This window comes from Lissotriton vulgaris, chromosome 9, assembly GCF_964263255.1.
Source record: "Lissotriton vulgaris chromosome 9, aLisVul1.2, whole genome shotgun sequence".
NCBI lineage: Eukaryota > Metazoa > Chordata > Amphibia > Caudata > Salamandridae > Lissotriton > Lissotriton vulgaris.
In genome coordinates, this window is record NC_141697.1 from 1,062,454,377 (window position 1) to 1,062,471,092 (window position 16,716).

The 16,716-nt window shown below is 45.0% G+C and overlaps 1 protein-coding gene across 1 annotated transcript in view; it reads left to right on the top strand.

Annotated features, from left to right (window-relative positions):
- The window catches only part of TMF1 (TATA element modulatory factor 1), a 311,640-nt gene that overhangs the window by 61,029 nt on the left and 233,895 nt on the right, over nucleotides 1–16,716 (top strand). Inside the window, exons 3-5 of the mRNA XM_086939038.1 lie at nucleotides 8,422–8,525; nucleotides 8,760–8,886; nucleotides 10,016–10,121. Coding sequence (XP_086795164.1) covers nucleotides 8,422–8,525; nucleotides 8,760–8,886; nucleotides 10,016–10,121 — 337 coding nt within the window. The remainder of the gene's footprint in view (nucleotides 1–8,421; nucleotides 8,526–8,759; nucleotides 8,887–10,015; nucleotides 10,122–16,716) is intronic.

Sequence of the window (16,716 nt, forward strand, 5' to 3'; positions counted from 1 at the left end):
CACACCACACACACATACACCACACACACATAACACACACACAAACCACACACCTCACTCTCTCAACACCACACACTCGTCACCACTCACCACAACACACTCACCACCACACACTCACCCCCCCCCCGGCTCACCCCCACAGACTCACCACCACACACTCACCACTACACAGAAAACACACACAACAACACACCCCCAGCCGTCAATGAATGCTTTCACCAGACACCAACAACCATTAATGTACGCTTTCACCAAAAACAAACACGACCATGCATCAGTGCCGCTAAACACTCACGCACACAACAAACAATGTCAGTGCAACTTTCACTAAACACACACACCCACCAACAGCTGACAGTGCACCAGCCACTCTTTCAATTGGCACAATCATCAACAGCTGTCAGTGCACCCTTTCACCAACCACACGCATTACCATCCAGCTCTGTACGCTTGACAGCCACACTCCTAGTGCTTGTTTTACTTAGTAATTAATCAAACATGTTAATATATTTTTATGTATTCTTAAGAGAGCTGCTGCTCAAACAGCCAGGTCTTGAGTTGTTTCCTGAAGGCGAGATGGTCCTGGGTCAGCCGGAGGTGGGTGGGGAGGGAGTTCCATGTCTTGGCTGCCAGATAGGAGAAGGATCTTCCTTCGGCGGCGGCTTTGCGAATTCGTGGGACGGTGGCGAGGCTGGCGGAGCAGAGCTGGCGGGTTGGTGTGTAGAATGCGAGGCGGTTGTTGAGGTACATGGGGCCCACGTCGTGGAGAGCCTTGTGTGCGTGGGTGAGGAGTCGGAATGTGATTCTCTGGCTGACGGGGAGCCAGTGCACATCTTTCAGATGGACAGAGATGTGGCTGTGGCGGGGGATGTCTAGGATGAGTCTTGCCGAGGCGTTCTGTTTGCGCTGTAGTCTTTTCTGGTGCTTGGCTGTGGTTCCGGTGTTGAGGGTGTTTCCGTAGTCCAGGCGGCTGGTGACAAGGGCCTGGGTGACCGTCTTCCTGGTTGCGGTGGGGATCCATCAGAACATTTTCCGGAGCATGCGCAGGGTGTTGAAGCAGGATGACGAGACGGCGTTGACTTGCTTGGTCATCGTGATGGAGGAGTCCAGGATGAAACCCAGGTTGCGTGGGTGGTCTGTGGGTTTGAAGGCGTGCCCAGGGCAGGTGGCCACCAGGAGTCGTCCCAGGCAGAGGGGGATGGTCCCAGGATGAGGACGTCCGTCTTGTCTGAGTTCAGTTTCAGACGGCTGAGCTTCATCCATTCCGCGACGTCCTTCATTCCTTCCTGGAGGCTGGCTTTGGCGGTGTCTGGGTCGTTGGTGAGGGAAAGTATCAGCTGGGTGTCGTCGGCGTAGGGGATGATGTTGAGGCTGTGTTTGCGTGCAATGGCTGCGAGGGGGCTCATGTAGACATTGAAGAGGGTGGGGCTGAGCGAGGATCCTTGTGGGACGCCACAGATGACTTCGGTAGCTGCCGACCGGAACGGGGGAGGCGGACTCTGCGTTCTCCCGGCGAGGAACGAGATGATCCACTCCAAGGTCGCGCCTTGGATTCCGGTGTCGCTGAGGCGTTGTATCATGGTGTGGTGGCATACCGTTTCGAAGGCTGCTGAGAGATCCAGGAGGATGAGGGCGGTGGTTTCCCCGTTGTCGAGCATAGACCTGATGTAGTCGGTGGCTGCGATAAGGGCGGTCTAGGTGCTGTGGTTTGCTCGGAAGTCAGACTGAGACTGGTCGAGGGATCCGTTTGTCTCGAGGAAGGTGGAGAGTTGTTTGTTGACCGTCTTCTCGATGACTTTGGCAGGAAAAGGGAGGAGCGAGATGGGTCGAAAGTTCTTGAGGTCCGTGGGGTCCGCAGTGTTTTTTTCTCAGGAGGGCGCTGAGCTCGGCATGCTTCCAGCTCTCCGGGAAGGTGGCGGATGCGAAGGAGCTGTTGATGACGTCCCGGAGTTGGGGTGCGATGATGGAGTCTGCTTTGTTAAAGATGTGGTGTGGGCATGGGTCGGTAGGGGAGCCGGAATGGATGGTTCTCATTGTTGCGGCGGTGTCTTCGGTGCTGACCGGGGTCCAGGTGCAGAGGGTTTGCAGTTGGGTGCGCTGGTTCGGTGGTTGGTTGCGTGGTCTGTGCGCCGAAGCTGTCGTGTATGTCGGCGATCTTGCGGTGAAAGAACGAGGCGAGTGAGTCGCAGAGGTCTTGCGAGGGTGTAATGTCGTTGTTGCAGGCGCTGGGGCTGGAGAGCTCTTTAACGATGCTGACGAGTTCCTTGCTGTTGTGGGTGTTGTTGTCCAGACGTTGTTTGTATGTAGTTCTCTTGGTGGTGCGCATCAGTTGGTGGTGCTTGCGGATGGCGTTCTTGAGGGCTGCCATGTTCTCTGTTGTCTGGTCCTGGCACCAGGTTTTCTCCAGGGAGCGGCAGGTTTTCTTTGTATTATGTATTGTTGTGCATCATTGTCTATATTGCTTACAAGTAAATATTAGACCTCTGTCCGGCTGGACAAGTCCACCAAATATAGAAATGATTGAGTCTATATTCATTACTTGGTTTCCTACCTTTTCCTTTCTAGGGACCTCTGATGTTCAAAATAATTGATTCCCAAGGTCCCTGGCTGACTTGTTGGGCCCCCTTGTTTCAAAACACAGTTAGAGGATTGGGCATATTTTTGATATGTTTCTAATGTTTTCTTTACTCTTGTGCTTAAAAATGCTATATTTGGATCCTGTTTTTGCGACAATTTGCTGTACATATGTGGTGTAAAAGCCACCATTTAAATCAATGTTTTGCAAAATTTTCTTGGGGGGGAAGGGGCGTGGATAACCTCTGCACCCTCTTTTTTCAGTTCGAGATTGCTTGCATTGCTCGCTCGTTGGACTACAGTACAATTTTTTGCTCACCACTTGTAAAATCCACCAGCCGCCACTGGACCAATGTCCCCTTCAATCCGACGTTTTACTTGGTAAAGTCTATCAGGAGTAGCTACGCAGGCGTCCTCTGTTTTAACAGTTACAAAGGTGTCAGTTGCTTTCGCCTCCAGTGCTTTTTTTCATGGATGTGTATCTAAACTCGATAATTACGAATCCACACTTTTCCACTTGAACTCAGCGGACCCATTATTTTCTCATACTTTGGCAAAATTAAGCCAGTTGAGCTTTATCCAGCCTCAAAATGTAATTCTTGTATTTCAGTGTGCAAGAGTAGCCCATACCATCAGTCAATGGGAGTCTAAACAAGCATTTACAATGCAATGGTTTTGCCTTTGTTAAAGTTAGAGCTATTGGCATTGCTCTTGACATTATTTTTATTTATGTTTTTTTTAACATAAATAAATGGCATTGTCATTTACAATGCCACTAGCTTTATCTCGCAAATGACACACACAAAAACACCCACAGAGAGCCCCCCGAAACACACACAGAGCCCCCCCCACACACACACCGACACAGAGCCCCCCACACACACAGCCACACAGAGCCCCCCACACACACAGCCACACAAAGCCCCCCACACACACAGCCACACAAAGCCCCCCACACACACAGCCACACAAAGCCCCCCCAAGTATAAGGTACTTAAAATGAGTAATTTTGTCAAAATGACACGTCATGTGTAAGATTATAATGTGTTATTACGCATGCTCCGTGTGTGCGCCTGGTATTGTTTGGCATTAAGATGTGATACAAAGTGACCAAAATGGTGCTGGGGCTACTGGACCAAAATGCATTACATTCACCTTGCTACCAGAACCCACGATCTGGACGGAGTTCGAGCATTTAAAAGTGATTTAAGACATAACACATCGAAAACATGCCACTTCATACACAGTAAACTTGACGAGCTATAGCAACACGTTTTTCAATACAACGGGGATGGACACCAGTACATGGCTGGGGCTTTAAGAAGACGTCACCGTCCAACGCGTTACTAAGGCGGAAGTAAATGCAGCGCTCCTTTTCAATGGCCTCACACGCCCATCACGATTGCTAGTCGGCTTGCTACAATGGGTCATTACTATCGGAAACCGCATCCGACTTTAATCTTACGTTTTACAGTATTTTTACACGTACCCTCCAAACAATGCTTCCGGATAAATTGGTGCAATATTTTTTTTATTTACCACCCAAGATCCCACTCCTCCTCCCGGCAGTGAGAGCGCAATGAACAACAAATTAAAGTCCGAAGAATGGTTTTCAGGAAGGGTGTATTGGCGGCGGTTAAGACAGTGGCAAGAGTAATGCGGAGGAGTACGTTTGCATTTCGGGGTGGGCATGCTGGGAACGGAGTGAGACAGGATGGCAGGAGATGGGTGGAGGAGTGCACAAATTACGTTCTCAGTTAAGGAAAAGATTGGGTACCAGAATACTTTATATATAGTACAACGAAAGTGCACATGACAGATCAGATTGTGTGAAGTCCAAAGGATCACTTCAGAGTTAGCAGTGTAAGAAAGGCATGTACGGAGGGCGTGTGCACCCTATGTGTAACCTGGATGTGCTGGTGAAATACAACGCGACTTTCTGCAAGTTGAACGAAACTGCTTCCGAATTAGTAAACTACCTAGGACCGTTCACTCTATACCCTTCACATGTCGGATGGTGTTCAACGCGGGCTGCCGTTAGTAACTGACTTTATTTACTACGTGATTGCAAGATGAAAGTCGGCGCTTTACAAAACTGAGGGCATTTTTCCTTAGTTCCTTTAGATTTCAAAGAAAGCATACCTTTGAGTTGGCTACTCGCAACACTTGTTTTTTGACAAAACTACAGAATAGTGCATTTCGGTTAGCACGCTGTGTTAAGTTTTCTTTATTATTTGATTTTCACTAGCATGCCACACATTCTCAGTTAGTATATTGTATTCGGCCAGTTTGTAGCATCCACTTCTAATCTAGACTGCAGTCCAATTTACAGGTTTTCTGTTGCTGACATTAACAACGGGTGGTCGGAAAAGGGGGGGCGCTGGCGAATGGTTAGAGGCTCGTTGAGGGTTGCGGAGACGGGGCTGGGGCTCAGGAGCAGAGGATGTGGCGTGACAAGACGGGGGGCTATGCTTGGAGCTGGGGGCTCAGATGTCTGAAGGACGTGGGGGGATGGGGGCAGGGTGGGCGCCGGTGGGGTGAGGGTGTCCCGGACTGCGGGGGTGCAAGGAAAGTGAAGGAATACAGGGGTGGGGGGGAGTGGGGGGGTCGGGAGCACGCAGAGGTGGTAGCAAGTCACGGTGGGGTGGGGTCTACTCCTAGACAAAAATACGAAAATGCAAAAAAGGCTGTTTAAGGGGATTGGGATGCATATGCGTCAGATGTGGACATATGCCTCGGTTGCTGCTTTACACTGGTTGGTGACGGAATTTGAATAAGAGGGCGGTTTCACCTCTTGACTATTATCACTCATTAAGTGCCGATTAAGGTAGGCAAAGGTGCAGGAACACCGGGTAGATAAGACACCTCACTGGGTCCTGTAGTATGTTTCATGCATAGCGTTATAATGTCGATGGATAGATAGAGATAACTTGCTCGGGTAAAAGTGCTGAGTGAGTATTGGATGCGCGAGAACGCCCCTTCAAGGCCACTGTAAAAGATAGTAAAAAGCCCGCCAAAGGCACTAAGTAGGGACCAAGGAAGAGGCAGCGTCGGGTCGGATTGCAGGGTAAAGGAGGGAGGAACCAGGCTGGGGGTAGGGGGGCTGTCCAGGCGAATGAATGGATAGAGATAAGGATATCAGAGCGGGCGAGGGATGACCAGTTGGCGCCATTCGTTAATTGCCCGATGCAGTGACTGCGTTGGGGGAGGGGCAGGACAACAGAAGGAGGGGAGGAGGAGGAGGGTGCGGCTAGGACGAGAGCATGGTGGGTCGACACCAGGGAGCTGCCCCACCCCTCCTGTGCTTGCGGAGGTTAATGAACGAGACAACAGACAGAACTGCCTGGCCATAATTTACTTATTTGATGCGATTTTCTATAGCGCGAACTTTACCCGAAGGTGTCAGAGCGCTTTACATAAGAACTAGTTGCAAACATAAGGACTAGGGATTACATGAGTTACATAAAGGTTGAGGGTTACTAGGCAGCGAGAAAAACATTGTCACATCAAAAAATAAATAAATAAATAAATTAAAAATAAAGGCCAATGGCACAGAGGGATTGGGGGGCGGTGGTGACGGCGGGGGGCTCATCACATGCCCTCCCCGACATACTACTCTAAAGGCCTTGATACATCTTTGAGCGTGCCATGTAAATAGGCTGCTTGGATGCATATTCCAGCTTAATTAGCCGAAAGGGAGATCCTCTGCTACCTACCTCGTCCGCGCACAGGCCACCCCGGCTGGCGGGCTCGTGGGGTTTTGGTTACGAAAGGCCTTCTGAGCGGGAAGCACGCGCGATGTCAATGAGAAGGAAAGGCAGGGAAAAGCCAGCAACAGAACACGATGTAAGAAGGCCTCTACTGCCCATACAAAGAACAGGTATAGCGTCCTGGATTCCACCGCATGGATACAAATGAGGGTTGCTCAGAGGGTGCGGGTTGGTTAATTAAGTGTTGCGTCACCCTGATAATGGGGGTGCCCAGGTTTCATGGATGGATTGGAATTGACAAGATTGGTGTCATTACTTTTGGGAAAAGGTCGGCATTTGGAGTGGCGCACGTCGGAATGGGGCAGGATTGCTATTGGTGCTCGGGTAACAATAATAACAGCAGAGGGGCGAGACCGAGTGCATGAGAGTAGGTGTGAAGGATGGGAGAAGTGGGCCTCGGGACAGGTGCGCAGGGAGTGGCGCCCGGGAAAGGGTGCCTGCTTGTAAAGTGTTGGGGTGGCGCAGGGGAGGATAGTGGATGCTTGGTCGGGAGCACGAGGGTAGCTTGGCAGGACAGGGGGCAAGGGTGTTCGGTAGGGGGGCGGACGAGGGCTTGTGGGCGGAACTGCCGACACGAGGGTGAGGACGTGGGGTGCCGCCCAGACAGTGGCCCTCAACAATAAGGGGAAGGAAAGAATAACTGCGGTACCATGCGGAGATTAGGCCTCCGATGCAAAGAGAACAAAAAATAAGGAGTCATACACATAGCAACAGCACTCATGGTGAATAGGCACTAAAGGAGGTAGGCATAGATTGTGTCAACGTGGAACTTGGTGGCCATTAGGGGGCTCCTAGCAGAGCGAATCGGTATCGGGGCTCAGGAAAGGACGCCGCGCAAGATGGAGAAGAGCTGCTAGGGTGCAAAATCGCTTACCTGAAACTCCTTAGCCACGAAGAAGGAGACCCACGGAGAAGGAGACCCGACACGTCACCACGTAGGAGACCCGACACGTCACGCCAGGAACAAAATTCCACCAATAAGCAAGAAGGCAGGTGCCGGCAATGCCGGACCAGATTCGGGGGCGTTCCCGGCTTTTGGCTGACGTAGCGTGACGTCGCCAAAAGCCAAAAAATCTCGGGAACGCCCCCGAATCTGGTCCGGCATTGACGGACAGGCCCATCTTCCAATGGCTAGCCTCCATTTATGGAGCTAGCCAATAGAAGACGGGGGCCGTTCCTAACTCCAGTACAATACTCATTAGGTTTTCGCCTGCGCGAAAAAGCTGCGCAGAGCGCAGCTTTCGCCAGGCAAAACCTAAAAATGTGGTGGGTATAAACTGGTCTAAAATGGAGACTCCCATTGAATGATAGAAAGAACTACTTTTGCACACTCCAGTATAAGAATTATATTGAGAGCCTTGCTAAAACTTACTTAAGAGTTAATGTATTAACTAGTCAACTTTTTTGATTTTATTATATTTTTGTGGCATATATATAGCCTATGATAATGTTGCTCAGATTTAATTTCTTTCTTCACACATGGCTAGACTCACTATGAACATGGCTGATTTTCATGATGAACTCCGTCAATTAACACTTCCTCCTAGTAGGCATTAGACTAGGACTACTACATTGGCAATCATTTAGAGCGAACACCTCTGCTCCCATTAGAGCACTCTGCGTTGCTGTTCGCAAAATACAATATCTTGTTACATCAGTAGGTATATCATCCAAAGATTGGTAGTGTATCTGTTGAGCCACTTGCCTTTTTTCAGTTCTAGTGCAATGTCTTAGTCAATGAGAATTGTTGAGCAAGTAGAAAATACGAAGAGTGAAATTAATTGGTAATTGTGTAATGAATAATATTCTAGCAGAAAATATTGGATCGAAAATGATGATCAGACTATTGTTTTGGCACCATTAAAATGTCATAGTGAGTTTATCTGTTTGTTTTTGCAGTTCATCTTTTGGGAAAAAGTTGGTTTGCAAAATATTGTAGTGACTGTTCCTCTGCTTGGTAACTTTCAGATTATGAAGACTTCTTATATCTTTTGTACGTATTATGTCTGTGTGTGTGTGTTTGTGTGTATTTTTTTTAATCCTTCATTGTTTGTATTTTTTGTATTGCATAATGCAGGTGATCAAGGACCTCACAGAGAAGCTGGAGAAGAGAGAAACACAGCTGTTAACTGTTAGTAAAGAAAAGGCTCAACTTGAAGAAGCCTATGACAATCTTAAAGAGTAAGTTTAATTCAATAAATGTGTACCTTTCTGTGTTTTCTTTTTCCATTGGAGGTGTCTTTGTTATTAAGTACCTATTGTGGAACATTGCATAATCTTCTATTTTTCCCAGAAAGAGCACTAATAATAATCTGTTTTCTGAACATCTTAACTGGACTGCCAGTTGTTTTCTTTTCTTTTTTCATGCAGCTCATACATTCATGTGTTCAGTGTTATGTTTTTTTTTTTTTCTAGTGAAATGTTTCGGGTAAAGGAGGAAAGCAGTAGCATCATCTCTCTAAAGGAAGAGTTTACACTTCGAATTGCTGAAGCTGAAAAGAAGGTCCACTTCGCATGCAAAGAAAGAGATTTAGCTAAAAAGGTAATTCACATCTGATTTAGGTTGCACAAGAACGTCATAGTACATGTAATGCATGATTTATAGTATACATATGCCATAACAATGTTGCTTCTAACAGTGTAAAAAAAGCGAACTTGATTTTTCTCATACTAAAAAAGGTACCTGTGGCTTGTGATCTATCTTTTACAAAGTATTTCAAATCTGAAATTCCAAAGCCTACAAGAAAGTCCCAAAAATAAATTGGGATTAAAAAATGAGTTTTCATGTATATCCAAAAGAGTGGTTCTCCTTTTCGTTATGAGCACACACAACATACCATGAAGCTACAAAGCAAAGACCATTTAAAAAAAAAAAAGGAGACAATACAAAGCCCTTCTCGTTAGTAGTGCAGATTGCAGGCAATATAATGCGGAAACTGGCATTCTGTAACATATAATGTATCTATTGACTGTTATTACCCTACTATTAGTCAGAATTTAAGTGAAAACGTTTCAATGCTGACTTTAGTAGCACCTGAGACCACATTGATGTCTGTTTGCTGCTTTCCCTTCATTACAGTAATTGTTAATTCTACAAAAACATGTGATTTCAATATATTGATAAATTGCACAATGTGCTACCTAATTTTCATCTGTGCCTACCCAGCTTTCACCTCACCACTCACAACCATATTCTTGCTTTCTTTTACACATGTGTACATTCCTTGAGATTTCTCTTTTTAGCAGCTCTTTTGATTTGTCTTCTCTTGTAATGAAACGTTGCTCTTGCCATAGTGTACAGGTTTTGAAAAGCTCATAAGCATGATTGACCTTGAAATAATGTTACATGAAATTCTCCTTGTCAAATCAGTTTTCCAGTATCTTTTACTTTAGTAAGTAAGAATGTTTTTACTCTACAAACAGCCAGAAGAGATTTGTGTTCTTATGCTGTTTATTATTACTCTGTATTCCATTACACATTGTGGCTGAGAATAAAAATGGGTTGCTGGTTTTCGTTTTTGTTTTCTTCCTGATTATTTTTATGCACCTTCTCTTCGCCCCAATTCCCTTCACTAGAAATCTGAATAAAAAGTTATACATATGTTATGTAAAAACTAAATCTTTTTATGTATAAGCCTATTTTGACTGAATATGTTGTTTATTTATTTAAGGAGGTAAAAAGTGCTAAAGAAGAGTTGGCCACTAGACTAAACTCAAATGAAACAGCTGAATTAATGAAGGAGAGAGATGAACAAATAAAAGGATTGATGGAGGAAGGTGAGTGAGTTACTTTCCTATATTTGTATTTAAAAGTATTTTTTTGTTCGTGTGGCAGCCCCAGGCTGGGGTTCAGAGTGATGAGCAGTGCATGGTAAGACATGCAGAGTTTGATTGAGTGTAAATCATTTAGGTGGCAGTAGTGAAACATAATCTCCTCTTCTACAATTTTTTGATGATCCTCTGAAAGGGTTGGCACTCTCTGTAGTGAGGTTTGGTTGGGGGTATTGACAAAATCTATTCTGAAGCCTCGGACAATTTCTAGTACCAAGGGATCTTGAGTTAAGGTCTCCCAAATACGGAAAAATAGTTGTAGCCTTCCACCTACCTTTGGAGGTAAAGAAGAAGGAGGAAGAGGTGTACTTACTTGGAAGACTGGTGTTGTTGGGAGGACCACTGGATCTGAGCCTCTCCCTCTTTGTGGGTAGAATTGAGGGATGGATGGGAGGAAGCCTCTTCCGGAACCTCTGAATCTTGAGAAGGGCCTTTGGTTGCCACGGACGAAAGAAAGGCCCCTTCTTCCAGCCCGTCCAAAAAGGTTAGAATTAAAAATGCACTTCATATTAGATTGAGCTTTGTCGAGGGCGGTAAAGGTAGACACGTACTTGCCAATAGACTTAATCAAATCCTCACCGAAAAGGAGGCCCCTGGGGTTTTGGGCGGTTTTTTGTTTGGCCATGTCGCCTAGCTTCGGGTTGATCTTAGTGAGAATGGCTCTCCTCCTTTCAATGTTAAGGCTTGCGTTTGCATTGCCAAGGAGAACTATGGCCCTTTGGCCCCAGCCTCTGACAAGACCGGTGTCAAGAGGAGTGCCGTCAATGTGGCATTCTTCAGCCATGTCTAAAATTCTGGCTCGAGGCCCAAGGATGTCAAGAAGGCGATACTGACCGCCCTTAAGAGACCTTTCCATACCCTTCCTGGGGTCCCTTCCAAGCTTGTACAGGAACTTGATCAAGTCTGGATCAAGGTTGGGGGTCTGACAGACCTGATCTTGTATTGCGGTACTAGAACACGCGTCCCTGAGGACACCACGAGTATCTCTTTCCAGGGTGTTTCTGAGCCATCTCTTAATGAATTTCGCAACATGGTCTTGTGGAAACCAATTAGAACTTCTGGGGTGAGAGATGTTAAGGGGGGAGAACATTTGTTCGCCCAAGGGGTTGAGGATGATGTTTTTAGACTAGGACGGGATTTCTTCTTCAGTAGGTTGACTGTTAAATTCAAAGTACTCATCGTCTAATCGAGGACAAATTGGTCACAAGAGTTAGGGGACCTGTCCTCATCCTCAAAGTCAATGTTGGCATTACTATGAGCACTACGATAGTTTGTGTCGCTAAGGACACCCATGTTAGTTGTGCCGCCAGGGACACCTGAGTAGTTTGTGCCGCTATGGGCACCCAAAGTATTCGAGGAGCGAGGACCTCCCATAAAGTTTGAGGTGCTGGGACCTCCCAAGTTAATTGAGATGCTAGGACCTCCTACAGTGCTCTAGTTAGGCTCAATATTTTTAGATTTTTTGACTCTCTTCCCCTGATTAATGGGCATATCGTTGTGAATGGTACTTGAGCCTTCATTAGAGTCGCCCTGTTCAGAGGGAAGGGGTCTTTTAGCAGACATAACCTCCTTAAGGGTGTCTAGCATACAGGACATGATCTCTCTTTGGATGAATTTAAAAAATAAATCATCACAAAAATTGGGGGAGCTTGTTAGAGCGTCATCCGAGCCTAGGTCTGACATTTTAAGGCTCAGAGGGTAGATAATATAAAAGAAAGGTAAATACCCCCCCCCTTTTTTTTTGTTTTTGAAAAAAATGTATGCAAAGCTTTGAACAATAACTCCCCTTATTACGTTTTTTTGCTTTTGGTTTTTTTGGCACTCCGAAACAAAGCTTTTAAAAGTTTGGGTTGATAGTCAAGAAAAAACGGTGAAAAAACGAGGGACGAGTGACCAGCAGCAGCTGATCGCAGGTGAGCAACTGTAAGAAGCTGCTCGAGCTCAGCTGCTGCCGGAGGGCATAGAGCAAAGGTCCTTGGCAACGTGAGCGCGCATTGCTGCTGTTGCCACGTTCCACTCGGCGTAGGGGGGGGAGCGCTCGAGTGAGAGGGCGCTGGTTTTGTTTTCAAAAGGGGGAAAAGGCTTTTAGCGTACGTTGTTTTAGGAAGGTATTTGGGTCTGAGAATAAGGTTTAAAGCGGTGGCGGCATTAGGAAGTGTGTGGCATCAGGAAGTGCGCTGTCCGCGCGATCCATGATCGGACCACAAATGAGCAGGAAGCAGGACACAGTCGTAAAGAACAGAAGAGATCAAAGTGCATAAGGCGCGTTCGCCCGCAAGGTGAGAGACAAAGGGAATCCTGTGAGTAGAAGGGGGAGGAGAGTGAGGAGTGTCGAAGAGACCATAAATTGGACTAAGGGCCTTGAAAAGGTGGAAGGGTAGAAGGGAGGGGATACAATCCCTTCAGATCGGAAAAGCAAAGCTGTTAAACAACAAATAAGAGAAGAATTCCATTGAGTAAGATAAAGGAACTTATCTGCTTGCGAGCCGCCTTTAAAAGAGGCAGTCTGTTTGGTGCTCATGCCTCTTATACTATCTGGCTATTCCATTCTAAAACTGTTTACTTTGTGATGTAGTGCGGCTGCTTGTGACTGCATTAAAAGATAACGCATAATGTAGCCTCCGGTCTGGTAATGAAATCCTAAGGTAACAGACGCCGCAAGGCAGTACGAGCAAGCGCACTGCTATGTATAGCGTGCCAGTGGACTGATTGTCAAAAATGGCCTGACGTGGTAACTTTAAAGAACTGTGTAAGAAAGCCATAAATACGACACAATGTTAGCTAGTAGAAATACATTTACTATAGAACACTTAGAACACCATTTGACCACTTATAATTGACAGTAGTTTCTATAGTGAAATAATGAAGAAGGACAAAAAATTAGTAAGGGGAGTTCAATTTGTGATTACTATGAGAGATAGAGTAATTTGAGAGAAGTATATGTGCAGTAGAATACATGCTTCACTCACTCGGCAAAAATAACTTTGAGTTTATGAAAATGGATTTTGGGGATAGAGATCTTTAGTATGCAGAAAGCCATAAGAACAAATGGTATTGGGCTACTAAAGTTTACTAGCTCAAAAACATAATTGACAAGACAAGAAACACCAAGTAACTACGATTTAGAACAATATGGAATTCTCAAGGGCATGTAGGCAGGATAGGAAATCTACAGTGAGATTTACCTCTTTTGGAAATTTTAATATGAGAAACACATAAAAGAAATGACAAAGAATAAAGGGAAAATGTTTCTGTAGGTGGATATATTTTAGAAACATTTTAAAATCATGAAAAGAAGTATTTTGATTGCTGGCTGCACTATTGTAAAATATCTCTGTAGTGCACTTTTTTCTTTTTTTGAAATATTGGGGTTGGAACAGAGTACCAGAAAATCTAGCTAATATAAGTTGTTGTGTTAGATATCTGGGAGCATTCAAGTTTAGAGCTTTTTAAGGAAGCAAGTCGTTTTTGCAGCAGTGTGAAAGAAACCTACATTCTGGGTGTTTTGGTAGCCTGTGAGGAAGGCTAAGCTGTAATGTGAAGGTGAAAGTAAAAGGCCTTAACTGCTAATTTCAGATCACGTATGCAGTTAAAATCTCATGGATGTAGCCATTGCTTGGATATTGTCTTTAAGTTGTGGTATTTTATCATGAAGAAGGAGACCCAGTGATTTCAAAGAGGTGTCAAAGTTAGGAGTAATGCAGTCCTCTGGATAATTTCAATCTTCTTTGGATTGTTTTCAAAATAATTATTTTGACATCAGCGTATTTTATAAAAAGGTGCATCAAGGTATTTTAACAGATCTAGTGGTTCAACATTAAAGTTGATAAAGATGAGTGCCAATATTAAACTATAGTAACTCCATACGAGTAAACACAAATGATTTACTTATATTTATTAATTGAGGGTTGCCAGAAAGATACGATTTACAGCACTTCAACACTGTAATGTCAGTTAGCCCTTTTTAGAGGGTGTCCAGTAGAATTTGATGGTCAGCAGTGTAGAAGGCTGCCATAAGATCAGAAGACGAGGGCTATCTTCTAGTGTTACTGGGGCATATGTCATCTGATTAATATTCTGTGCTGTATCTGTTCCTGAATTCAGTTGAAATGACTAGCTCTTTCAAGAATATGCTGTTTTTCTGTTGATCTTAGAAACATATGGGTGACAAAATGTGGGACAGTTATTTTAATTTTTATTTGATCACTTACTCACCAAGACAGATCTCTAGTGTATACTAAACATTGTGTATAAGTAAAAACCAATTTTTTTTACTACATGGAAAATTAGTTTCTGTTGTGATTTTCCTATATTTCAATTTTGCTTTATGGTTTATTAGAATATTGGAATGCTCTCCTCTCATTGAAGGCAATGGGGGTAACAACCGGTTATAATCACATAAATGCACTCACGCAGTTAACATTTCAGTGCTTTAATCTTCAGATTTTCCTTCTGCACTGCTTCTATATGATATACTAGCAGCCCGTCCAGACGTTGTCCGGGTATGAATTGCTGCCGGCCAGTAGTATATTGTTTTGTAGGATTTGGTTTTGATAGCATTTCTTATCTGTGATAGGCCTGTGAAACGCTCCGATTCACAGTGCACTGCTGATGCACTTAAGAGTGCGCGTTCAGTAGTGTGTGAACTCGAGTTTCCCTACTTTATTTTTCCTTGCAATATTATATAGCGCAAACTCGAAAACATGGCATGAGCACAATTTACATTACAGAAGAACACATTCATTTGTGGTAGGCACGGGAGACAAAGCTATCTGCCTAGAATCACAGGAGGTTGAGCTGATGCCGAGACTCGAACGTAGCTCCCCAGCTCTAAAGTTCGCAATTCTAGAACTTGCAGTGGGGGGTGTGTCTAAAAGTGTATGTCGGTGCTGGCCATCAATGAGAGAGACCTGTGCATTTTTCAAATGGGTGGTGAAAAAATATGAGTATGTTGCAGGAGATGTGGGCCGCCGTGCCACCAATGTACTTACCGGGGGAGGGTAAACACCCATTATTCCTCAACTTTCTTTCCGCATACATCACTCCGCATACTTTCATTACGAAAGTACTATGACTCCGCAATGCCATTATAACGCATGGCATTACATTTTATATGCTTTTACCACACATTCATTTACAACGAAATTCGTTGTAAATGCATGGATGGTAAAAGCATGTTTTTTTTTAATGTTTGGATAAGGTAAGTATGGGTATAGGGGTATATGTTTTGGGGTTCTGAGGTATATGTTTTGGGGTGTTTGGGTATTTTAAGGGTACAGATATAGTTTTGGGTTATGGGGTACAGGGGTAGTTTTAGGGTTTAGGGATAGTTATGGGTTTGGGTTTTGGGGTACATGTGTATTTTTAGGGTTCAGGGCTAGATTTGGGTTTTGGGGTACAGGGGTATTTTTAGGGTTCAGGGCTAGGTTTGGGTTTTGGGGTACAGGGGTATTTTAGGGCTCAGGGGTAGGTGTGGGTTTTGGGGTACAGGGATATTTTTAGGGTTCAGGGCTAGGTTTGGGTTTTGGGGTACAGGGATATTTTTAGGGTTCAGGGCTAGGTTTGGGTTTTGGGGTACATGGGTATTTTTAGGGTTCAGGGGTAGGTTTGGGTTTTGAGGTACAGGGGTATTTATAGGGTATAGGGATAGGTTTGGGGGTACAGGGTATATTTATAGGGTTAAGATGGGTTAGTGTTTAAGGGTGTTGGGGTATTTTAAGGAGTAAGGGGGGGTTATGATTATGGGGTGCAGGGGTATTTAAAGGGAGCAGGGTGGGATTAGCACACGATATGAGACATGGCATGAAGTGCGGAACGTACCACACGCCCCAAGCATTGTCACGCCCCCACCACATGCCCACAGCACAACGCAGACACGCTCACAAGGGACTACTTTGCTGGCCCGGTTCATTTACCTTTTAAATGTATATGGTGGGCGTCTGCATAGCCTATGTCCTTCTGCTGCAACTGCCCTTTCAAACGCTGTATTGGGTGTTGATTGGTGCTGTGGTTTCTGAGATTACCCACCTCAAAGGTTTGGGCTCTCTGTTTATTATATTAGTACTAGCAGCCCGTCCCGACGTTGTCCGGGTATGAATTGCTGCCGGCCAGTAGTATATTGTTTTGTAGGATTTCGTTTTGATAGCATTTCTTATCTGTGACAGGACTGTGAAATGCTCTGATGCACTTAAGAGTGCGCGTTCAGTAGTGTGTGAACTCGAGTTTCCCTACTTTATTTTTCCTTGCAATATTATATAGCGCAAACTCGACAACAAGGCATGAGCACAATAAACATTACAGTAGAACACATTCATTTGTGGTAGGCATGGGAAGGCAAAACGATTTGCCTGAAATCACAGGATGTTGAGCTGATGCCGAGATTCGAACATAGCTCCCCAGCTCTAAAGTTCGCAATTCTAGAACTTGTGGCGGGAGGTGTGTCTAAAAGTGTATGTCAGTGCTGGTCATCAATGAGAGAGACCTGTGCATTTTTCAAATCGGTGGTGAAAAAATATGAGTATGTTCCTGGAGATGTGGGCCG